This window comes from Martes martes (assembly GCF_963455335.1).
Source record: "Martes martes genome assembly, chromosome: 2".
Classification (NCBI taxonomy): Eukaryota; Metazoa; Chordata; class Mammalia; order Carnivora; family Mustelidae; genus Martes; species Martes martes.
In genome coordinates this window covers 65306827-65332875 of record NC_137889.1, presented here as the reverse complement: position 1 = coordinate 65332875, position 26049 = coordinate 65306827, and the positions used below count along the sequence as shown (strand labels likewise).

Genomic DNA, 26049 nt, shown 5'->3' with positions numbered 1-26049 from the left:
TTACCCACTGGGTATTAAGTTCTATGAGGAGTATAATCATCAACTAGTATTTTCAGTATTTATTAGTAAGTTCAGGTTAACTTAAATTCTGCTTAAGCCATAGTTATTACGCCACTTCCAAAAAGACAACCTGGCTTTTTCCTGGGCTACATAGGAAATGAATGCCTAACCTAACCTATTTGTTTACAGAGAAGACTGATAAAATAATGGGAACTCAGCATAAAATATTTTAATGCTCCTAAGTTTTTAAGAACTCTGATCTTTAAAAATATTTGCATTGAAAGTCATGCAGATGCTAGAAGTCCTCTATTCTTTTGTGCCTGACAGTTGCCAACCTTTATTTTCTTTGTTGACAGGTGCACCTAAAGTTGGTAGATGAAGACAATACTTTACACAGAACTAATTTAGATTTCAGCGAAGCTTTTTGCAAATTCTTTAATGATAGCCCTGTCAATAAGGTGGTGAAATGCAGCCTGTTTTATGTTATTGTTAAGAGTTCGAGGCTAGCCAAATAGGACTTGGAAAGTTGTGATCAGCTGCATGATGTTAGTGATAAGATGCTTCCTTGTAGAGTGCTTTAAGATTGTACTTGCCTGCTCTCTTCTCTGTAGATTCTCTTCGAATCTTCATGTACCCTCACAAGTCTGAGATTTGGCTCCTGCTTTAGAGCAGGGTGGTGAAAGGCATCCCTTAGAATATTAGTAGGTGTTGTACAAAAAGGGAGCAGTGGCCAAGTTATTTAGAGGATGCTGGAATAAAAAGGTAACAGGTTTCTGCACTGTAAAACATCTCAGGAGTTCAGCATGCAGGTTTACACTGTGAAACTTCAGAAAAGCAGTACCTGATCATCCTTTCCAAGAGTATGTTTGGAAAATGGATTTTTGGAGAGGGATCTGGGGGTAGGATTCTCCTTTCAGACTGTTGCTTAGGGTCGGGGTGGGGTGGGGGGAGTGGAGATGAGGAAGGAAGCTGTAGGTGGAAGGTGTGGAGGCTGGAGACTTTGGAAGCCTTTGGCAAGGGTCCCCAGGCAAGGGTGATCTGCTGGAATTAAGGTAGAGGGTGGTGCGGTTCACTGAGAAAGGGAATGTGGGTTTATGGACAGGGTTCAGGGCAGGAGGTGGGGAGGGGGTAATACACAATAGATGTTCAGTTTTGAAGATGAATGGACATGTTTCTTCTGCTGTTTAATGAATTTGGACCTGAAACATCTATACCTTAGATGTGTATCTATTCAAGTTTAATATGGGGAGGACAGAGTATTCTTAGGTAGAAGTAGAAGCACAGAATATTGTGGTTACAGGTAAATGGTTTTTCAGTATAGTAGAAGAGGTCAGTATTAGCAGTTTAAGTCCCATTTCATGACGTGTGTGTGTGTGTGTGTGTATTTCAACTTGTTTTTTATCTACACTAAATTTTTTGGCTAGAATTATCAGATAAACACCTCAACTGTTGTAATTTGATTTATTTTCCTCTGCTTTGTGATTGACTTGTGATTAGGAATTTATAGAATAATGTTTAAATAAAAGGTTGTATGCTAGATTTTAGTGTTCAAAAATTGAGTATTATGAGAGTTAACATCTTTTAATTTGTACTGGGTTATCTGCTTGGGATGCAGTGGTGAAATTGACTAAGTTTCTGCCTCCTGAGAACTCAAAATGTCGTGTAGAATACAATGAAGTCAGAGATAATTACAATAGTTAGAAAATTTAGGCATTACATGTCATTATAGAGCCTTGTGATATCTATTGCCAGTTTATTTAGTAGAGCCATTCTATTATTTTTCTATGTTAATTAATAGAAGTTCTGTAGCAGAAGGACTTCCTAGTTTCTTTTCCTGAGGGGAAGCTAGGGAAGATGGGTATAGTGAGTGGCCAAGGGTGAAAAGGATGAGAGGCCTAAAGTAATATTGGTGTACAGAACTGCAGAAACTGCATCAGACTTTTATTTGGGTCAGGTCGACACACCTGAAAGGATTTGAAAAATGCGTACTTAATGATTTTAGCAGTTTTGTATATTATAATGTAAAAATGTAAAAGTGACATTTTTACTAAGAATGCATTAATTTTCTTTAAGATAAGTTTCTTTAGAGTGGTGATTCTCAAAGCAGGGGGGCATTTGGCAATGTCTGAAGACATTTTGGTTGTCACAGCCAGATATGGGGTACTGCTTTGCATCTAGTGGATAGGTGTCAGGGACATTGCTAAACATCTTACAATGCATAGGACAGACCTTCACCACAAAGAATTATCAGGCCCAAAATGTCAGTAGTGCCCAGGCAGAGATACCCTGGTGTAGAGAGAGACCTGGGATCAAATTCTCCCTCTGCCACATAGCTATTGGCCTGTGCCTCAGTTTCCCCAACAGATCATTTGGATAATACTTACATGAATCTTATAGGGTTATTAGGGTAAATAAGAGGCTTATCATGTGGCATTGAATTATGTAGTGTGTAGGATTATGTAAATATAACCTGTGTAGGATTATGTAAATATAACCTATTATAATTATTTTGTCTATGAAATAAATTTACATAGAGAGCCAGTGGATATAGTTGTGTATCTAAGAAAAAAACCTGTGGGCTCCCTGAGGATAAGGACTGTGCCTGTTTTGTTTATCACTATAGATTCAGGCCCAGGATGTAGCACACACTTGGTAAATATTTGTCGAATGAATGAACACATAAATTGTCAGGACTCATCTCAGACTTCCTCCATTTACTGTTGAAAAGAAAACTGTCTCTGCTGGAAGTCTTTATAGCGGAGGTACCACTAAGTAAGGATGCATGTCAAAGTCCCAGCCAGCATCAAGATACGGAGAATCTAGTGCTGACATTCCTGAGTTGTTATACTGCCTCTCTATGGAGCTATGGACCATCTTAATTAATCAGGATACATGAATCTTTATTTTTCAGTACTGACATTATGTTATCCTTATCACTAATCCATTTTAAGAAAATCTTATTTTTTAAAGAAATAATTTTTAAAGAAATAATTCTTAAGTTATTTTTCCTGTGATAATTCACTTGATAACTTTAATTTCATATTGAGAAAAGGTAACATTGGTTGTATTTCCGTATTGTTTTTAATAAAGCCATGTGTTAGATATGGAAAACAGCTTCCATATGCTTGAAAAACTCCAAAGGTTTTGGAGTCAGAAGATTTAGTTTAAACCCAGCTACATTACATATCACTTCTTTGACCTTGGGCAAGTCACCCATATCACTAAGCCCTTCCTTTCCTCCTTGCCTGCCTCATCAGTCCCCAGGATTACTCTGAATATTAAATAAGTTAATATTTGTAGATATTTTGTGCAAATATAAAGGCTGTATTATAGCCACATGTTACTTTTATTTAGATGCAAAATAATTTTATGTGATTGCTGCTTATAGTCTAGCTTCTGGACAAATCATAGTCAGAACTGTTAATAAGAGTACCAAAAAGGTAACAGTTTTAATATAACTAGAAGTGTTGCTTATGATAAGTAGAATATGTACATATAGCTTAGTAAATGGAATTTTCGAATGTCTTCTAGAGTAATATTGCTATAAATGACTCTAATTCAATTTTTTAATATAAATTTATTTGTTAGCTATGGAGACCAAAGGCTACCACAGTCTCCCTGAAGGTCTAGATATGGAAAGACGGTGGGGTCAAGTTTCTCAGGCTGTGGAACATTCTTCCCTGGGACCTCCAGAGAGGACCGATGAGAATAACTACATGGAGATTGTCAACGTAAGCTGTGTTTCCGGTGCTATTCCAAACAACAGTACTCAAGGAAGCAGCAAAGAAAAACATGAGCTACTCCCTTGCCTTCAGCAAGACAATAATCGGTCTGGGATTTTAACATCTGATATTAAAACTGAGCTGGAGTCTAAGGAACTTTCAGCAACTGTGGCTGAGTCCATGGGTTTATACATGGATTCTGTAAGAGATGCCGACTACACCTATGATCAGCAGAACCAACAAGGAAGCATGAGTCCAGCAAAGATTTATCAAAATGTTGAACAGCTGGTGAAATTTTACAAAGAAAATGGCCATCATTCTTCCACTCTAGGCAGTGTGAACAGGCCCTTGAGATCCTTCATGCCTGACTCTGGGAGCTCTGTGAATGGTGGGGTCATGCGTGCCATTGTTAAAAGCCCTATCATGTGTCATGAGAAGAGCCCGTCTGTTTGCAGCCCTCTGAACATGAGCTCTTCAGTCTGCAGCCCTGCTGGAATCAGCTCTGTGTCCTCCACCTCTGCCAGCTTTGGCAATTTCACAGTGCACAGCCCTATCACCCAGGGGACTCCTTTGACATGCTCCCCTAATGTTGAAAACCGAGGCTCCAGGTCGCACAGCCCAGCACATGCCAGCAATGTGGGCTCTCCTCTCTCAAGTCCATTAAGTAGCATGAAATCCCCAATATCCAGCCCTCCGAGTCATTGCAGCGTAAAATCTCCGGTCTCCAGTCCTAATAATGTCACTCTGCGATCCTCTGTGTCTAGCCCTGCAAACATCAACAACTCAAGGTGCTCCGTTTCCAGCCCTTCCAACACAAATAACAGATCCACGCTTTCCAGTCCAACTGCTAGCACCGTGGGATCTACCTGTAGCCCGGTAAACAATGCCTTCAGCTACGCTGCTTCTGGCGCCCCAGCTGGATCCAGTGCAGCCCGGGATGTGGCTCCTAGTCCTGACACACAGGAGAAAGGTGTTCAAGAGGGCCCTTTTCCTAAGAGTGAGGAAGTCGAGAATGCCATCTCCAATGGTGTGGCTGGCCAGCTTAGCATTGTCCAGTACATAAAACCGGAGCCGGATGGAGCTTTTAGCAGCTCATGTCTGGGAGGAAATAGCAAAATAAATTCTGATTCCCCGTTCTCAGTACCAATAAAACAAGAATCAACCAAGCATTCATGTTCAGGCACATCTTTTAAAGGGAATCCAACGGTAAACCCATTTCCGTTTATGGATGGCTCATATTTTTCCTTTATGGATGATAAAGACTATTATTCTCTATCAGGAATCTTAGGACCACCTGTGCCCGGCTTTGATGGTAACTGTGAAGGCAGCGGATTCCCAATGGGTATTAAACAGGAACCAGATGATGGGAGCTATTATCCAGAGGCCAGCATCCCTTCATCTGCTATTGTTGGTGTGAATTCAGGTGGACAGTCCTTTCACTACAGGATTGGTGCTCAAGGTACAATATCTTTATCACGATCGGCTAGAGACCAATCTTTCCAACACCTGAGTTCCTTTCCTCCTGTTAATACATTAGTGGAGTCATGGAAATCACATGGCGACCTGTCATCTAGAAGAAGTGATGGATATCCAGTTCTAGAATACATTCCAGAAAATGTAACAAGGTAAGTTTGTTTTTTCCTCCTTTTTTGAAAATCATGGCTTTATAAAATGTTGAAAAGGTCAGTATTCACAGTTGATAAATTTAAACACATTTCAGCTTACAGTTTTATTTTTGTTTTCCACATGGTCATTTAGTGCCCCCTCTTTCCTTGTTTGGGTAATGTCACTGCTTTTTTGAAGTAGAGAAACAAAAAATTCTTAAAATCTTTTTGAAAATTATTTGCATTGATTGTGAAGGAGTGTCTGTGGGTATCCCCTCCCCCTTTCCACATTGCCTGTCGTAGGTATTTGGGAAAAGTTTATTTTCTGCTGCCTGTTACTATATTTACTTTAGCAGACTAGTGCTAGATTATTTTTTTCTTTAGCTCTACACTGGTTCACTAGAATTGTTTTAAATTTGTTTCTTGTGGTCTTAGTCTTTTTTCTTAGCTTTTATTAATCACTTCATTGGTTATGAAATATGAAATTGGACCCCAAATCTGTTACCCACAAGCTCTGCACCCTCTTTTTCCTTTTCTGAGTAGGTTAATTGTATGTCAGTCATGGTTTTCAATACAAATAAATCATTTCCTTAACTGTTGAGGGCTTTTAAAGACTCAGCACATCTAAAATTACTAAGTGGACAGTCTTGCTTTCTTACTCATATTGGAAGTGAAATATGTCACTGCAGTTTTGAGTTGGTATAACTTATAAGATCTGCAAGAAGACATACTTTACTTACTGTAAAATAACTCTTGACTTTGCTTTTTGCTTATAGCATATTGTATATATTTAGAAAAAAACAAGGAAGAGGTTTTCGATATGACTGTGAAGGGTGGTTCTAAGTTATACAATGAATACTTGCATTGGACTTTGCTTCAGTACTGTTTTTATTACATGGTTGTGATAAATGGTCCCTTTATTGAACATATAAAGAATAGATGTCCTAGATACAGTTCTTTCACTTGGCATTTAGGAATATGTGGATTTTTCCCTTAAAAACTTACGTTTTGGGAAATACTTTCATCCCATTAACATGGGGTTTACGTGTATTTCTACATCTTTCTCCTCCTGTTCTTTTTTCTTATGAGCCAAAAGCTAAAATTTTAATTCATGCATTCTTTTCCTTGTCGTTGATTCAAACCTTGCTCCTCTTGCCTTTATGGAAGCAAACATTCCTTTAAATGATACGTTATTACTGTTCTCGATAGCATGAACAATCATGTTCTGATACTGCCTCTATCTCTTAAATTCTGAACCCTAATGGGAGATAGCCTAAGATAGCATGGCTTTCATCAGGAGCAAACTCAGCATGTGGTCTCCTGCTAGTGCTTTGTTTTACTTTTAGAGAAGGAAATTTTGCACATGATGTCGATATTTTTGTAAGTGATGTTTTTAGTGAGTTAGTATGAGGGAGTACAGCCTGGTAGTATGAGCATGGCTGCCCTGGTTGAAATCCCAGCTCTGCCACCTAATTGCTTTGTGTCCCTGTGCATACCCCTTCCCCTCTGGGCTTTTAGTTTTCTCATCTGGAGGGAAAAGAAAAAAGAATTCGACATTACGCATCTCAAATATAGTTAAGATAATTGAGTTAATTTTGCATATCCTCTGGTATGCAATAGGTATTACATACATTTTAACTCTTACTGTTAACATTTGATTAGTGTGCACAATTTTTAGCTTTCATATCCTTTAGTTTTCTGTTTTCTTCTCTATGTGAAATTACAAAATAGTTTAAAGAAATATTTTATACATAGTTGAAAGAAATATTTGTTGATAATTCTTTTTTTCAATTCATTTTATTTCTTTTCAGTGTTCTAAAATTCATTATTTATGCACCACACCCAGTGCTCCATGCAATACATGCCCTCCTTAATACCCACCACCAGGCTCACCCATCCCTCCATCCCCTATCCCCTCCAAAACCATGGTTCGTCTCCCCCTCCGATTTCCCCCAACTCACATCTCCTTTCCTTTACCCAATGTCCTCCGTGTTACTCCTTATGCTCCACAAATAAGGGAAACCGTATGATAATTGACTCTCTCTGCTTGACTTATTTCACTTAGCATAATCTCCTCCAGTCCCGTCCATGTTGCTACAAAAGTTGGGTATTCATCCTTTCTGATGGAGGCATAATACTCCACTGTATATATGGACCATATCTTCTTTATCCATTTGTCTGTTGAAGGGCATCTTGGTTCTTTCCACAGTTTGGCGACAATTTTTGTTAAATTCTACTCTGTTATTATTTTTTATGGTTACACATGCATCATACATTTGCCACTACATATTTATTTGCTCTTATAGTTTTTTTAAGGCTCTTGCTTTGGGTAATGATATTTCTGGTAGCAATAGTAGGGCTGTAGTAGATAAAATCATTAGTTCTCTGCTTTGTTTTGTTCTGCATCCTATTTCTGCTATTTGAACTATAGGTTTTACACTCAATTCCTGAAGCCCCTCCCGATGTTCTCGTGACCCGTAGCCTTAAACATATTAATGTGAGTCACTGACCTTGAGCCTGCTGTGCATTTGTGGGCACCAAGGTGTTCAATGTCTCTTCTGGAGTATGCCAAAATTCTTTACACATGTGTTAATATAGTCAGAGGGGATTCATTTTGTTTACATACATGTTGGCATTATGCTAGTTAGTATATGTTTTCCAAAAACTCTAATAACAAAGCTTCAATGTTATGAAGTCTCTTGCAGCTTACTGATTCTTGACAGCTTTTTCTGGTGAGTATTATCCAAACTTGTTTGTTTTGATTATTCTCAGAATAAAGGCTCAAGGATTGGAAGATACTTAGATATTTTTCTAGATTTCAGTGCGCATGTTAGAATTTTTCATTTAACCTCATCCATACTTCATCATCTTAGTGTCTTCTGGATCAAAATCCAACCTTTTGGTCTGCATCTTAATGTGGGATGATGATACCCTGTTCTAGGGGACATGGAATAAATTAAAGAATTCCAGGTTGTGGAAGATCAAGATAGAGTGTGACTGTTCCTATGTTTCATAATAACCTTTGTCTTTAGATTGAACTCTGAGCTGTTTTCTAATAGGTCTCAAAGTGTTTGGGATTCCTGAGACCCTTTCAGGGAGGTTTGTGAATTGAAAGATCACACATTGGTAAAAGATCCATTCAAAATAGAGGATAGGCCAGTGGCTTTTAATGCAATAGTGTATGAAAAGTTCACTAATTTGGTTTCAGATCCATATTGCAACTAACTTTCAAGAAATTACTTACAGGGGCGCCTGGGTGGCTCAGTGGGTTAAATCCGCTGCCTTCGGCTCAGGTCATGATCCCGGTGTCCTGGGATCGAGCCCCGCATCGGGCTCTCTGCTCAGCAGGGAGCCTGCTTCCTCCCTTCTCTCTCTGCCTACTTGTGATCTGTCTGTCAAATAAATAAATAAAATCTTTTAAAAAAATTAAAAAAAAAAGAAATTACTTACAGGCAGTTTTCAGTATAGTATTAAAGAATCACATCTGTGCTTATCTCTAATGATCATTAAAATGCTCATCCTTTTTCCAACAACATACCTGCGTAAAGCCAGATTTTTTTCATACACTTGAACCAAAACCTATCACCACACATTGAATGTAGAAGTAGATATGAAAATCCAGCTGTCTTCTATTAAGTGAGATAATAGATTTACAAACATGTAAAACAGTGTCACCCTCCTCAATCAAGTTTTTGTGTTAGGAAACAGTTATTTTTTCATAAACATATGCTTTTGTTAACATGTAACAACTTCTTAGTTTTAAATGATTTAAAATGAATACTAGTTTTAATTTCTAATGTGATAAATGCCATTAGCTGTAACTCACATAAACAAAAAGCTTTTTGGTATCCTCAGTATATTTTAAGAGTGGAAAGGTATCCTAAGACCCAAAAGCTGAGAGGTGCTGGTCTCTTTTATTCTGTACACCCTTTGGAGGTTAATGAAAAAAGAGGTTATTATTTTATTTGTATTAGCCTCACTGGATATTATGCTGAGGAAGGAGTACCCTATTCACATAAGAAGAATGATTCTCATCTAGTTAATTTTTCAAGCTGATAGAAGTGAGTAATGGCTGTGAAGTGTGTGTTATCCTCATCCCCGTCTGTGGGCATCCTGAGAGAGCAGTGACGAAAGCCATCTGTCTGTTAATCATTTCTAGTGAGTGAATTGCCAGGCCACCAAAGTGTAAAGTAAATTATGACAAGCTGAATGTAAAGCCTTGAGGATGGACACTGGACCTGGTTGTGTCATGTAGATTGGAGTTTCCCTGTCAGCTAGGACACAAACAAAACTGTGACCTTGGTGAGTCACTGCTTCTCTGGGCCTCAATTTCTTCATAAAAAGTGCTCTCTGAGGTCTGCCAGCCAGACTACTAAGTGGCTGTGAAGTTTCCTTGGAGTTCTGTATGTTAAAAATCAAAATAGAGTATCTTTTAACATATTTGCTGATCTGGTGTCAACTATATTTGAATCACAGGTGTAGCTGTGTAGTTTCCAGGGTGTTTTGGATAGAAAAATGTCATTGTCATTTATCTTTTAAAAGTGAGTAGGGGTGAGTTATTTTACTTTGAAAAAGCAGAGTATTTTTTAATCATGTCTTTTTTATAAAATTTGATACTCATGGTGAATTTCTCGTTCTTTTAATTTACACTCTTCCTTTTGAAAGCAGCGTTTTTCTGTTGATACAGCATTGATGTTTATGGCGATGGTCATAGTCACTTTGATAGCATCATAACAGCGCTAACATTGACTTAGACCTTTGAATATAAAGTTCACTGTTTCAAAGGGCATATTCTGGTAGGTTTCAAGACAGTCAGGTGTTTATAACTTAATCTGTGCTGCATTTTTTTCCATGAAAGAAGAAAACAATTTAGTAAACAACCTACAGTTTTTTTTCAGTTGTCCCTAGAGTTTTTTAAAACTCCCCTTCTGTAATAAAGCAAAAGCTTCAGAATTCAAGGAGTTACAAAAGTTGCCCTGTCTCTTAGCAAACTTTATGAGTAAACCATTGAGATCTAAATATCTCTGTGTAATGCAAAGTATGAAAAGTATGAAAAAATGATGATTGGGGTGGGATGTGGAATTGGATTGATTATTAGTGTTTACTATAATAAATCATTGAGAATTACTGAGGTCATTTGGAAGTGAAAACATGGAACTTTCTTTTTCTTATTATTTGTCTCACAGTATTTTGATTTTGAAATTGCTAGTGTACCTAGAATTTCTCCCGGTTAGTATTCTAAATAATATTTTTAGAAATGATTTCACAATGAGACTTGCTTCTCCTGATGATTCATTCACTTCCATTCATTTATAGTATTTCTGGTGAGAGTAGTGATAATTTTATTGAAAAAAAAAAAAGAAACAAACCCTTGTGCTTTTTAACGAATAAATCACTAAGTACAGCACAGTTTGATAAATTTTGCTTTTAACATCGCAAGTGTCCTAGGTTTATATATATCCACCTTTTATCATCTAGAGTATTAGTATACTTAGAACTGTTTACTTCATACTTAAAAAATGGAGATAAAAGCCGTGGTTTCAGTTAAATAAGCTCAAGTTATTCAACTTCAGGCTGTTTGCATGCACAGCAGTGTTATGTTAAAACTAGGACCTGGAGGGGAAACTGGGTGGCTCAAGTCATGATCCCAGGGTTCTGGGATCAAGGATCCCATATCAAGCCCCACATGGGGCTCCTTGCTCAGGAGGGTGCCTGCTTCTCCCTTCCCTCTGCATGTTGCTAGTGCTCTTTCTTGCTTGTGCTCTTTCTCTGTCAAATAAATAAAATCTTAAAGCAAAACAAAAAACCCAGGATCTGGAGGTGTAGCATTTAATGGATTTGATGCCTTTTGCACTATTCTGGATGTGTCTGATCTTTTCTATACTTGTGATGTTTAGGGGAATACCAGATGTTATGTTGATCACAAGTAATTTAGGAGTAACCATTCACTTCCCCTAATGCTTTGATGTTACTAACTTTTTTCTTAAATACTTTTTTCCAGGCTTTCAACTGTTGCTTTAGTTTCATACTACTCATCTACTGATAAAATTTCAGCTCTTCTGCCAAATAATGTATCATTTTCTTTCTTTTACTAAATTCAAATCAAGAAAAAAATATCTGCTTCATTATTAAATTTAAATATAGCCATTAAATTGTGTATTTTTGTGGACTGCATTTCAAAGTTTATTAGTGAAAACCAAGGAAATAAAATTATGTTAAATGTATAGATCTTCATCTTAAATTTTAGAATTTCTAGTTTTAAACTTGTCAAGTATAGGCTTTGTGTTCAGTTTTAAGAGTTTTATTTTGTTCTTTATATAGTAAAGTAATGATGAAGTTAAAGTGTAATTACATATAAGCACCTGTTACTTAATTTATGTCTGGAAACCTCTGGATTTATGATTGTCAGTGGTGAGGCCTAGGCCAAAATTTCTTTGTAGAAAAGAGGTAGACATTCCTTATATTTATGCAAGAAATAGAAAACTGTAGTATAAGGAAGGAAAGAGGAGAAACACAAAGTAATTTGAATACTTAAAAATTCACTAGGGAGAGAGAGTGAGCTAATAACTAGTGATATGGATTCATAACTGTGGCTGTGACTTCATTTTATTAATGAGGATTCCTTCATTGGGATGTATCCTCACCTTATAGATTAGGAGTTGTGGAGACATACAAACAAGAATTGTAATCTAATAAAATGAAATAAGTTTTATAATGGGCAAAGTCAGCTTTGGTATTCTGACAGTATAAGATTATCTAGGCAAGTTTTGGAAAATGGAGAGATGGGGTGGTGGTGGTCAGAACTGATAGCTATCCTTAGTCTTAAAATTTTTGCAGAGAGTAGGAGTGGTCATTTCCTGATGGAGCGAGTCACATGAGCAAAACTTGGAGATTGGCAGAAAACACTGAATGTGGTCATGCTTTATGGCTGACTGCGACACACAGAGAACTGAGGGGAAGAAAGCCTGGAAGAGGTTAGTTAGTTGGGACTAGAAGGGAGTAGAACTTGAAAGTCACACTAAGAAATTTGTACTTAATTTGGGAGGTAGTGAGGAACTACTGAAATGCTGGAGCAGGGAAGTGGCATGAGCTGAAGTGCACTTTGGAAAAACCTTAATTAGGCAGTGGTTGTGGGGTGGAGCCTTGTTAAGAAGTTATTGCAACAGTACAGGGGGATAGGAACTTGACTCTCTGTCCAGAGTAATGAAAAAAAAGGGACAGATGTGAGATTACAGAAGAAGCCCTTGTGGGTGTTGATTTTTGTATAATTTTTTTTTAAATAATCACAAACTTTAAAAAAAAGTTAAGTCCATTATGAAGAATTATAAAGAAGGACATTCACGTAGCCACAATATAACCATCAAAATCAAGAAGTTAACATTAAGTTACTTGCTTTAGACCCACCTTGTACTTTTTTGCCCCAGTCCTGGAGTCAGCTGCGTCAGCAGAGTCAGACTGCCCCCATTCCCACAGATACTCTTCTGCCTATGACTGGGGGTCAACTCGTGTTCTGGGTCACAGGGCCACATTCCCCCAACAGAGGCCCTCCTTACTCCACTCTAACACTGACTCCCCCTGCTGGGCTATCCTCTCCCTGCTTGGGTTCTGATACTATGCACTAGACCTTGTGTACACATGGATGTGTGACTCTTCCTCCCCACCCTTGCGCTGGGCATCAGAGCTACCCTTGGACTTGGTGCCCCACTGTGAGCCATGACAGCTGTCCACACCCTACCCTCTACTGTGGACCTCGACTTCACTGTGTCTTGCCAAATGGTTTTAGGAGTGAAGTGTGAAGGAAGAGAAAGGAGAGCACTTGATACTTCCATAGAAATGGAAGGATCGGGTCAAGTGTGTGGAAAATCAGCGAAAACGCAACATGTTGTAAGTTTGACTGTCATGGGTAACGATGAGAAATAAGAGAAATGGAGAGGTCAAAAAGAGTAGTAGCCTTGGAGAAGAAGTAATGATTTGTCTTGGATATAGGAGTTTTCCATTCCAGACTACGTGTAACTGGAGGAGTTCTCTCTACAGGCAGAAATGTTGATCTGGAGATCTAGGAGGCCTCTTCCTAGAAGTGGTGGTTGAGGGTGTCAGTGTGGGTGCTATTGCCCATGGAGAGATTGTATATATGACTCAAGTGTCATTTAAAGTGCATTCTGCTAGGACTTTGGAGGAACAGAACCCCATTTAGGAGATGAGCAACACATCCTAATAAAGGAGACAGGGAGTTGTTTAGAGAATCAAGATAGTGCCAAGTCATGGATGCCAAGGGGAAGAATCGGTAGTCAGAGATTTTCCAAATTACAAGGGCTCTAAGGCTATCTATAAATCCAACCCCAAGACTAAGGTCCAGAGAGATTACATTCCTTTTCCAGGATCACGTAAAGCAGTTGGTAACCGAGCTGGGAGTAGATCCTGCCCTTTTGTCTATTACATTATCCTTTCCTTCAGTAGGAGGTGGTGGTTCAAAACCCAATGATGGGGTGAGGAGGACTGGAAATTGGACTGAATAGTTGGTGCTCGTGATTTTTCAAGAAGAAATTCTGTCAAGTGGTGGGAATGGGAATCAGACTGTGATTGGCTAAGGAGTAAGTTAAGAAGGAAGAGGAGAGACTTGGGGGTTGCAGGAGGCATCTGTTCAGTGGTAAAGAGAAAGGATGAGAGAGGAGCCGCAGCATTAGAGTCTAAGGATTTTGTTGGACAGGTGAGCTGTGAAGAGGGTGGCGATGGGACTGCACCCTGATTGAGCTACAAGGTGTAAGAAGCCGGGCAGATGCCTGATGGGGGCAGTGTTCTGGGATGCTGAGAATAAAAGGGAGACTGCAGTTAGCCACAGGGTCAGATATTTAACTGCCCCATTGAACCAGTGTGTGTCAGCAGTTACTGGCAGCCAGCGTCACTGTTTGTACAGATACGGAAACTGAGGCCCAACAGGTATATGTGATTTGCCTAAGGCACATAGCAGAGGTAAATAAAGAAACAAATACTTGAGATAGAAAAGAAAACTGAATGTCCTAACCAAACAAATAGATGGCTCTTTTAAAAACATAAATCAGATTGTGCAGCTGATGTAAAGCCCTCTGGCTGCTTCTCATTGCAAGCGGCATAAAGTAAACTAATCGAGGGCCTGAAAAGCCCTGAAATATCAGACCTCTGACTACTTTATTTAGTAACTGGTTTTTTTTCTTGCTCAGTCCCCACACTGACTTTTCTGTGGCTCAGACCAACCAAGCCCCCTTCCCTCTGGGGGCCTCTGTACTTAGTGTTCTCCCTACCAAGAAGGCTTTGCCTCCAGATTTGGGTTGTCTGCCCCTTCTTGTCACTTGGCATTAGCTCAGATGTCACCCTGTCAGAGGCCTTCCTGACATCCTGTTTAAAGTGGTGCCCCCCCCCAACCTTCTAACAACACATCATTGCTTTTGTTGTCTTCATAGCGCATACCTATCAGAAGTTATCTGTTTACTTGGCTTCCTCTAGTTAGAATGTAAACTTCCTGAGACAGGGCCCTTAGCTGTCCTGTTTACCAGTCCATTTGCCATACCTAAAACAGGGCCAGGTGCATTGTTGATGTTCAGTAAGTCCCCACTGAACGAACGAATGAGTTGGTTAGCAGAGGAACTTGGAGCAGGCGTGTATCTGGAATGACTAGGTAAGTGTTAGTGGTTGTGAAAGACTAGTACAATTATTGTCAAATAACCGAGCAAAAAATTGTGGTGACTTCTATCAGCATATTTTTAAGGGTTTTCATAAAAATAATCAACACACGCTGTTCTTGTTTTTTTCTGGCCGCAACATAATAAAGTAGTTGGTAATGATGTATTACAAGCTGTATGGTGACACAGTATTTTGAGGTCATTTGTTTATTTTTAATTTGCAAACAGCAAAATTCAGTTTTTGGTGTGCAATTCTTAAAGTTTTGCCAAATATATAATCCTGTAACCACCACCCACCCACTCAAGATAAGAATAGTTGTGTCACCCACTAAAATTCCCTTATGTTGTCCCTTCTCAGTCAACCCCCTCTTCATTCCCAAACCCTAGCGACCATTTATATGTTCCCCATCTTTGTAGAATCGTTTTCTCTAGGTAGTCATATAAATGGAATTACACTTTTTATAGCCTTTTGATTCTGGCTTCTCTTAATTAGCATAATGCACTTGACATTCATGCATGTTGTTGCACGTATTATCAGTTTCTTTTTAATGCCAAGTAGTACTTCGTTTGTGCCTACACCACAGTTTGTTCATCCATCACCTGTTTGCAGTTTTTGCTGTTACAAATAAAGCTGCTGTAAATACTCACATACAGATCTCTGTGTGGACATATGCTTTATTTTTCTTCAATAAATACCTGTAGGTGGAATGGCTAGGTCATATGGTAGGTGTAGGTTTAATTTTTAAGAAACTGTCCAGCTGTTTTCCAAAGCGTTTGTACCATTTTACAACTCTACCAGCGGTGTGTGAGAGCTCTGGTTCCATTATATCCTTGCCCACACTTAGAGAGTCTGTCTTTTTAAATTTTAGACATTACGATAGGTGTGTAGTGATAATTCATTATCATGTAAATTGGCATTTCTTTACCACCTAAATGATACTGAACACTTTTTCATGTGCTTCCTTGCCATTCATAGGCTGCCTTCTCATGCCTGTGAACTTTGTTGCCCATTTTTATTGGGTTGCTTTCTTCTTCTTGAGTTCTTTTTTTTTTTTTCCTTCTTCTTGAGTTCTTTTATCAGTGGATATTAATGTGAACTTTTTGACAGAAGACCTAGAACCAAGAGAAAGATAGCTATTTAAGTTTCTGGATTAATAGGGGGAAAATAATAGATAGTTTTCAAATTATTTAGTACCTGCTCTGTTCTTACAGTGGGTGAGCAAACCACTTGTCTTCCCTGTATTCTCCTCTAGCTGGGGAGATGACTCACATGAGTTTATACAGCCTTTTTTTTTTTTTTTTGGTTGTTCTGTAATTATGTGTTTGATTGCATGATGCAGATAAGAACTGTTTCCAAAGATTAGAAAAGAAAGAGTTCTATGTGGGCTGGAATAGCCAAGGAAAGCTTCATAAAGGAGGTGAATTTCAGTTGACATTTGAAGATCGGTGGTATTTGGTGGAGAGTAGAGATGTATCAGAGGAATGAGTAACAGTGCAGGCCAGGTGTTTGGACATAGGACAAATGAAGCCTGCTTATATGCCTCAATGCTATTTAGAGAAAACTAGATGATAGAAATCTGTGAGTGCCAAAAAGAAGTGTTTGGCACTTTTAATATAGCATTATTACACATTCTCATAACCTAGAAAGTGACATAAAAGGGTAGAAAGGTAAATATGGTAAGGGAGATAAGAAATAGTGACTGAAACAAAAAAGCATTTGAAAGACCATCATATTGGTGATTCAAGCTAAGAGGATAAGTGCCTGAGTTGTCGGAATGGTGGGCAAGGGATGGAAGTTAGAGTTTTGAAGGAAGAAATAATTGAATGCCAGATTATTGGGCCCAAAGCCTGTTCCTTTCCACTATTCCACTATGCCACAGCCCCACGAAACGTAGATTGCCGCAGGGTATAAGGAATAAAAATAGTAATAAGGAGAAAAAAATTGAGCATAATTATGACTAAGAGAAAAGGAGTGAAATAATTTTATTTGGATGAAAGTAAATCTGATCACTTTGATACCAAAATAGAGTACTTTTCATTAGACGGGGGGAAAAAAATGACCCCGGGAAACGGAAACAGGAAGAGCCACCTCCTGGTTTGACAAAGTTGGAAAGCAAAAAGTGGTGCAAATGAATCAGAAATGTCAATGTATGGAATTCAGGCATGCACACATGTATATAAATGAACAGAATCCTAGCGTGTGTGGAAGGCCATTTCTTGTGTCCTCAAGTAATTGGTGTTTGAATTAATAGTGCCCTTTCCAGAACTGGAAATGTGCTCATTTTCTTCCATCACATGTTAGAGTTTGTATTTACTTAATAAATATTTTTCTGATAAGTTTGAGAAGAGATTCCAAGTGCAAAGTTTGGGAGTGTTGAGGTTTTAGATGGGAGCAGATATTCTTTAATTTACTCCAATTTAGATTCTCCCTGTATTTTGAAATGGAAATTATGTTCAGAGCAGCTTTTGTTCTTGAAACTAAGGTAATGTGGAAGAATATATGGTCCCATAATACAAAACATTTTTTTTTCTCTGTTTCTCCATCATTTTCAGACCCAGCCGAGGTAAATGTACATGTGAGGTATTCCTTTGAGACTTCTGGAAGCATTTGAGTTTTCTGTATGTGGCAGAAATATGATAATTTTGTTGACATATACCCTGTATTTTGGACTTGGTTGCTATGATTCAGGTGAAAACAGCACTCTCCCCCTCCTAAATACTGTTTTTTTAGCAAACTGAAGAAACTGACAGATGGGTAAAGTAGGGGAAGGAGAGGTTATAAGCGCGATAACCTTTCATAGTGAAAATCTAGAGCTAGGAACTCTTATATAACTTCTGAAACCACTCTACGGAAGGGTCTTAGGTGTCTATTAGCAGCTATGCCTTACTTTTAAGCTAGTGTTCATTTAAAAAGCTAAAGATTTTTGTGACAGAGTATAACTGCGTGCATTGTGCATTTGTTGAAGGATGAATTTGTTGCCAGTACCTGAGAATGGAATAAATAAAAACCAAAAACCTGTGAACATGGCCCAGCCTCTGTGATTTCATAACACAGATGAAATGTGCTTTTTAAAAAATTTTAACTCTTGCCAATTTACTGTGGCAGAAATAATCAAATCTAGTATTATGAGGGTTTTAAGGAGAATAGACATAAGACAAGTGTTAAAAAGATCAATGTTGTTTTAACAGGGAAAATGACTAAATTTCTATGAATGTGTCAGCGTCTGTGTGCAGTCCGTCTCCTCCACACATGTAACTGATACTGTGCATGCTACCCTGAGTTATTCAAGGCTTTTAATCAATGAAGAATGATTGAAGTTTGTCATACTATTTTTAGTGTTGATGCTTCAGTTGCTTGGCTTAAAAGGGGCTGCTCTTCCCTGGTCAGGAGAGGGAAGCTCAGGAGAGGGAAGAGAGAAAGACTATTACAAGACTGCAGAAAGGGAGATTTTTCAAAGAGGAATGCACTGCCTCCTATAAATAACTAACACCAATTCTATTTACTGAACTCCCTGGGATCTGTAACAAACAACAGTGCACATTAAAGGCCCCTAACCTGGAAAAGTTCTGGATATGGATGGTGGTGATGGTTGCACAACAGTGTGAATGTACTTAGTGCCACTGAACTATATACTTAAAAATGGTGAAAATAGTAAATTTTATGTATGTATATCTTATGGCAAATAAAGTAGCACTTTATCTTGGCAAAAAATGGGGGTGCCCTGCGTTGATGAAAGATACTGAGGTGTACTGCAAGTCCTCTGTGAGAGCCCCTGAGAGCAAAGACTAAGCAGGGACCATGTCATACTTAGCTTTGACTCTTTTGCACTGTCTAATAAGTACAGTGTCATATATGTACTTTGTTCAGCACTGATTTTCATTCAGCAAGCATTTGTTAAGCTCTTGATGCTGTCAAAGCATAATCCTGGGTGTGTGGTCAGGGCAAAAAGGAGAACTTCCTCATCGTTTAGGACACCCAGCCAAGATAAATCCAAGATCCCATTACAAAGTAGATTGTGGCAGGTGTTTTTTGGGAGGTACCAAATACTCTTTGGAGAACACAGGGAGAGAATACTTGGAAGTTAAATATTAATTTCATTTATAAAATTATATGATGGCCATAAGTAAATTTAATGGAATTGGCCAGAACTCTTGGTTTGTGGACGACAGCACAGGAAACCATCCCCTACTAGCTTAAATAAAACGCAATCTCTTAGCTCACAAAATGGGAGGAGCTCAAGGGGTAAACCTCAGGTTTGGCTAGATCCCAGGTTTCAAATGGTGGTATCGTAAGTTTGTCTCTCCATCTATCGCAGCTTTTCTCCTTTCATTCAACTTTGTTTTTGGAAGCAATGGACAGTATCACTCCGGGCTTGCATTTTCATTAGCGTTTGATCCTGGTGAAAGGATCAGCCCTTTTCTTGATGGATTATGATGGGCCTGGCTCAGGTTTTATGACTAGCCTTGAGTAGAGATAGTATGGGTGTGTGCATGTGTGTATGTGTGTGGGGGGTGGGGGGGGGTGTAGGTGCTTACCTTCACCCAGCCCAGTGGGCTAAGAACATGGGAAGGTGGTTCTTTAGTGTCGTAGGCAAACAGACACTGTACTCTATTTCAGTAATTTCAAAACCAATCAAACAGGCAGTTATTAATTATCCTTTAATTAGAAGTGAAAGCTGCAGTTTTCATTAATAAGACTTCGCTATTATTGAAGTAAACTATATAGTAGTAGTGAGAACTTGTGGAGAACAGAAAAATGATGGTTGGAAAGGCCAAGGTGACTTTTTTTTTTTAGAGGGAGAGATCCGATAGTCTCTTTTGTGGAATACATTTACAGATGCTTTAATGATAAGAAAATTTACTAGTAACCAGAATGTGTTCTAAGAGCAGTACGCTGCAGATTCAGTTTCATTTTCTGATACATAGGGAAAATCAGCATTAATGGAACTCTAAAAGGCTTATTGAATTGACCCCATTAATAAATATGGCCCTAGACCATCCAGAGCTGGTTATCATTGCCTACTTCAGAACACCTAAGAAGTCTCTATTATCTGTTATTTTCTTTGGCCTGTTGATTGAGAGTCTCTGCCATTCTCATTGGAAATGATGTTTTCTTAGTGTGGGAGGATTACTAAAAAATGAGCTTAAACCTAAGTTCAAATACATGCATATTTACACACATAATTTTGCATATGGCTTCAGAAGATTCACAGACCAGTTTATGAACCCTTAGCTCCAGGTTAAGAACTGCTTATCTTGGTCATTGTTAAAATATAATTATAGAACAACAGAAAGAGAAGCATAGTGATCAACTACCAAGAGAACATTTATAGTTGAAAATGCAATTGGAATTGTTTATTCAACAGTAGTGTTAGGTTATACAGTTGCTCACCACATCTCCTAACGTGGTAAATATTTATGCAAGATGGCTATTTGGGCAAAAGAATCCCATGAAATAGGGAGTGTGGAGAAGCCTGTATAAAGAGGCCAGCGGTATCAGTTGAGCTGATTAGTTGATGTCTGATAATTTGAAAAAGATAAGAATCAATAAGCTTGCAGATATTGTAGGTACAGATAGTGTCATTTAGGAAGGGTATAATCAGAAGTCAGAGTGGTCTTGGTAAATTGGAGAAAATATACAAAATGATTATGTAGGAGAATGATGGCGGATAGTGAGGTCAATGTTGGGATTACATGTCTGCTTGTTTACTGTATGTCTTTAGGCAAGTTACCTAACCTCCCGCACAATGAGTTTCCATCTTTAAAATAGTGACAATAATAGTCCTTACCCTTACAGCTGTTGGGAAATTTATCTGCGGCAATCCACGTAAATAAAAGTGCTAGCATATAGTGATGGCTCAGTGAAAATAAAATCTTAGTTCTTATTATTGTTGACTTTTATTATTAGTTTTGATTAGAATTGATAGAAAAGAATAGGAACACATAGGAGCTACATGGGTAAATAATTGCTCATAAAAAAGTATGACCTAAGATTTTCCATTGTGAGAAGAATTAGCAATGTAGATTTAATAGATTCAGCCACAAAACTAACATTATTTTAGAGAGAGGAAATCCTTCCAATTCTTTGTGCCCTCATGAGATCCTTAATTGAGAACTCAATTCTTTTATGAATTCCAAAAATAGAAATGATTATGAAGATAGTTTAGGGATTCTCAACTCTTTTTCAGAATAAAATACAAATGAAGATTAGTATTCGCATATATCACATACTCAATGGCAGATTTGATTTAAAAGCCTTGTATGAGCGTGTGTGTGGGCAGTAGAGCAGATAGCACCATGAGGTTTTTGTTTTTATGGTATTCATAAAATATCAATACTCAGCATAAAAATAGTATTCACTAAGAATTCCTTATTATGTGCTGTTGCATAGGGAATACACGCTGCATGGTAATATTCAGTAATGGTCTTAACTTCTACCTCTTCTGCCAGTAAAAACATGAGGGTGCCGACAAGTGGCTTTATTACGAGAAGAATCATGAACCTGTTTTGTGTTTTTGTTTTGAAAGTCATTTATAAACATCAATATCGTTCTTATTGTTAACAAAGTACTTGGCACATAGCTCACAGCTGATCATGCCCTATTATATAGTACAGTGATTTAGAGGAGAGCCTGAGACATCAGTAAAAATGTCCAGACGCTTGCTCTTCCTCCACACAGTTAAAATCACTAAGTATAATAGTGATATTCAAATATAAGAACTGCTAAGCTGATGATACCAAATATATAGTTGTTCTTCCCTTGGGACAAGAGAATAAAATGAGAAGCCCTGTTAGGGATTTAGATCAGCTATGAAAAATCTGCTGACTTTATATTGAACATTGGGCTAGAATTATTGTTCAGGGAAGGTCCGTGACAGCTCTTACTCTGTTGGTTTTTATTTTTTTTTTTTTTTTAGTTTTTTAAATTATGTTGTGTTAGTCACCATTAGTTTTTGATGTGGAGTTCCATGCTACATTGTTTGCGTATAACACCCAGTGTTCCATGCAATATGTGCCCTCCTTAATACCCGTCACCGGGCTCACCCATCCTCCCACCCCGCTCCCTCTAAAACCCTCAGTTTGTTTTCCGGAGTCCATAGTCTTTCATGGTTCACCTCCCCCTCTGATTTCCAAACCCCCCATTCATTTTTCACTCTGTGGGTTTTTAAAGGTGAGAATGATTTTCATGTTTGAGATGTTTTTGATGTGGCTGTAACCAGAATAGAAGTGTCTTAGATTATGCCTTTTCTTCAGATTGAGTAATTCTGTTGTAATAAGTCAGCATATGTTGCTGTCTGGCCTAAAAACCACATAAGGATAAAAAACATATTATGTAAAACCATCTATAGTATCAAATCTTTACAGTTCCACTCTGCTTAAGATTTAATGCCAACACCATACACCAGATAATTTCCAGATGGATTAAAGAGAAATTCAGTCAAGGAAAACATTCAGTTGAATGCATATCTGACTCCAGATAGAGAAGTGCTTTATAAGACTAGAGTAGAGGAAGAAAGTACATACACATAAACCAAAAATCTTGACTATGTAAAAATTCTAGATGCCTGTATGCCAAATAAAATTAAGACAAAGATGAGAAATGGTGATTAGGTCAACTCTATTAAGAGCTAATGCAAATCACAGCTCCCTCGCTGCAATCTATTGAAAGTCAAGCCTCGACACAAGGGTTTGTAAAAAAAATTAAAAAAAAAAAAAGGAAGAAAGAAAAAAGAAACAAAATAAAGAAAAAAAATTTAAAAAAAAATAAAATTAGAAAAAGAGCTAATGCAAATCAATGAGAAGACCATGAAGACTTCCAGTAGGGGTGGGGGAAAAAAAAAACAAGCAAAGAACATGGGTAGACAGCTCATAGAAAAGCAAATACAGATGAAGTGTATGAACTTCTAAATCATTTAGTCATGCTAGTAAAGAGAAACAAGTAGAAGCAACAGTTAGATAGCATTTTTCATCTATCAGATTTTCAGAGAGGAGAACAACTGATGGATGGATGGATGCCACTGTGGAAAGATGCCAGTGAGGAATATAAATAGAGACAATTAATTAGATAGTATATACCATCAGAAGTAGTATAATATGATTTTGGAGCATGAACTCCCCAGCCATATGGATCTGAGCTTTACCACTTATTGGCTGTGTGACCTTGGGCACGTTACTTAACTTCTCTGTACCTCAGTTTTCCCAACTGTAAAATGGAGACACTGATAGAATTTACCAATTATTGTAAGGGCTTATTGAGTTAGTATATGTGAACTTCTTAGAAAAGTACTTGGCCTGTAGTAATCCCTACACAAGTCTATTTTCTTTCTTGTTCTTGGCATCTTAGGCTGTATGTACCTTAAAAGGTCCAGTTTCTAGGATTGTATCATAAGGAAATTATTATATGTGTGGACAGAGATTCATGTATAATGGTGTTCATTTTAGCATAACTTATAAAATTTTAAATAGCTTTTTTAATGGACTGATACATTTATTTTGAATATTACTGTGTGATATATGCAGTCATTCCTATAGAGAAAAATTAGTAGCATGGGAAATCATTAAAATATAATATTTTTCATTTTACATTATATATGCAACTGTATTTACAGAATTTGTGTGGTCATATTTATGTGTGTGTGTGTATTTTGTTCTCAGTGGAAATGAATATGTATTTCATTTTCAGTGGAATAGAAGTTGTCTTAAAATCATTAGTGGTTATTTCTGAGTACTTAGATTACTGCTTTGCTAATTTTTCTTTCTTATATTTACCAAAGTTTTTACAATGAGAATGTATTATGTCTATAATAAATTATTAAAAGAGCATCAGCTATGCTTTCATTTGAGAGTACAGGAAACCTCTCATGTAGAAGAACAAGATCATCTTTGCCTCCAGGTGGCACTGCCATTTTCACAGAGAAGTCAAGAATTCTGGGCTGATAGGCATTTTTTTTCCTTTGGATCTGTGCTTGAAGATTATGTTTGCCTTTCTTTCCAGGCCAGGTCTAGAAGATCTGGGTGGGTGTAGAGGGAGGGCGGTGAAGGCCTTGCCCTTGCCTTTCAGAATGTTACTTTGCCTCTTGCACGTTCTGCCTACTTCTAGATTCTTTAAGGTTGTAGGATCATTTGTTGTAGTATCTATTAAAACTACTTGAGAGTAAATTAAATTGCTCTGTTTATAATTATCTGAATAAGCAAGCATGATGAATAAAGCAAGGTTTTCATAATTTAGTTTATTTCCTAAACTAATAAAGGAACTAAAGAGCTGTTTTGGCAGAATAAAAATATTGCATACAAAAAAATCCATTATCCTCATATGTATTTCAACTCTACTTTAATGATATTTCCTCTTATTCCACCATGGGGTCCCTGTTTTGTCAGGCCCGAAATCTGACCTTTTCAGTTTCTGTGATTGTGTAAGAATGATTCTGTCAGGTACTTAGATTAGATCCACAACCTTGATTTTTTTTAACTTTTTTTGTTGTTGTTGTTGCCCTGTTCTCCCATAATGATACTTTAACTCAATGATATGAAGAGAAGTTAGATGTAGATAAACAGGAAGAGTTTTATTATTTGATATTGGGTAAATCACTGGAAACTTTGTAAGCCTAATAGATTTGTGAGGGGGGGATGCGCTAATCATTGCCAGATACTTTAGATTGGTTTTTCTGCACAATATGAAATTCTTATTATTTAAAACAAAAACAAAAACAAAAAAAAAACCCACCCTAATCTTGTTAATAATATTATGGTTTGGAGTTGGTCTACTGACTAGATACTATGTTCATTGAGAATGTGATGACCATGGAAATTGTCTTGTCTCGATTTATATCTATAATTATTCTCTTGTTACTGATATAATTCTTTGTAGTAAAAATTTTTTCATTAAGCGAATTAAGGAATTTATACTTTTCTTCAAGAAGTTTATCCATTTTTTTTCAGTTTATACATTTTTTTTTCAGAAGTCCTCATGTTTAACATCAGTATTTATGACAAATTATCTCCCAAAAGACCTTGTTAATATATGGAAGTTTGACCTATTGGTATTAATTTTATTGGGTGTATTTTTTGAAAGTGGCATGAAGCTTAGAATAGAATTACTTAAGGTAGATGACAATCAAGGAAGATTACCGTTATTTTCCAGGAAGCTGAATCAGTTGAACCAAACAGGCTAAATCATCTAGATGGGGGTTAGGAATTTTAACTTGATGCCTTCTTTGTCCTTTCCGTTATTATTTTTTAAAATTAAGTTTCCAGAGGTGAAAATAATATCCCTGTTTTGCCACCCAGTTAACACGTTAATTCACCATTTGTTTCAGATCTTTATTTAAACTTGAGACAAAATATTATGAATGAATTTCAGGTCCTCTTTGAATCCCTTCTCAGCCTTTCACTTCCTCTGTCTTTGCAGGGCAAAGTGAAGAATGTCATGTGTATCCTCTCCCCATGTTTTTATCCTACACATATATACGTATGTACACATATTTAACAGTTATACAGGAATAAAATCTTACCCTTGCAAAACATCAAGCAATTTTGAGCTCTATGTGTGATGCATTTAGATCTAATTCATTCCACTTTAATTGCTTTATAGAATTTTGTTGCTTATCTGGTTCCCTACTAGTGGGCATTGAGGTTGTTTCCGATTTTATTGCTAATGAAAATAGTGCTGCAGGGGCACCTGGGTGGCTCAGTGGGTTAAAGCCTCTGTCTTCGGCTCGGGTCATGATCTCAGGATCCTGGGATCGAGCCCCACATCGGGCTCTCTGCTCAGCAGGCAGCCTGCCTCCCCCTCTCTCTGCCTGCCTCTCTGCCTACTTGTGATCTCTGTCTGTCCAATAAATAAATAAAATCTTAAAAAAAAAAAAAAAAAGAAAATAGTGCTGCAAAGACCAATTTTAAATGTCTCCTTATACACATGAACAGAGATTTCTTTAGAATTTAAAATTAGAAATAGAATTTCTGAATGGAGAATGTATATATCTTAAATTTTACAAACTTTGCATGGTGCGGGGCAGTGTAATGGTACTGATTTACATTGTCAAAAGCATGTGTAAGTTACTGGTTTCC

General features: G+C 37.6%; 1 protein-coding gene across 2 annotated transcripts in view; it reads left to right on the top strand.

Annotated features, from left to right (window-relative positions):
* NR3C2 (nuclear receptor subfamily 3 group C member 2) overlaps positions 1-26049 on the top strand; it is a 337191-nt gene that overhangs the window by 2503 nt on the left and 308639 nt on the right. For both annotated transcript variants that reach the window (XM_080797692.1, XM_080797693.1), the window contains exon 2: positions 3589-5347. In XM_080797692.1, the coding sequence (XP_080653818.1) occupies positions 3589-5347 (1759 nt within the window). The remainder of the gene's footprint in view (positions 1-3588; positions 5348-26049) is intronic.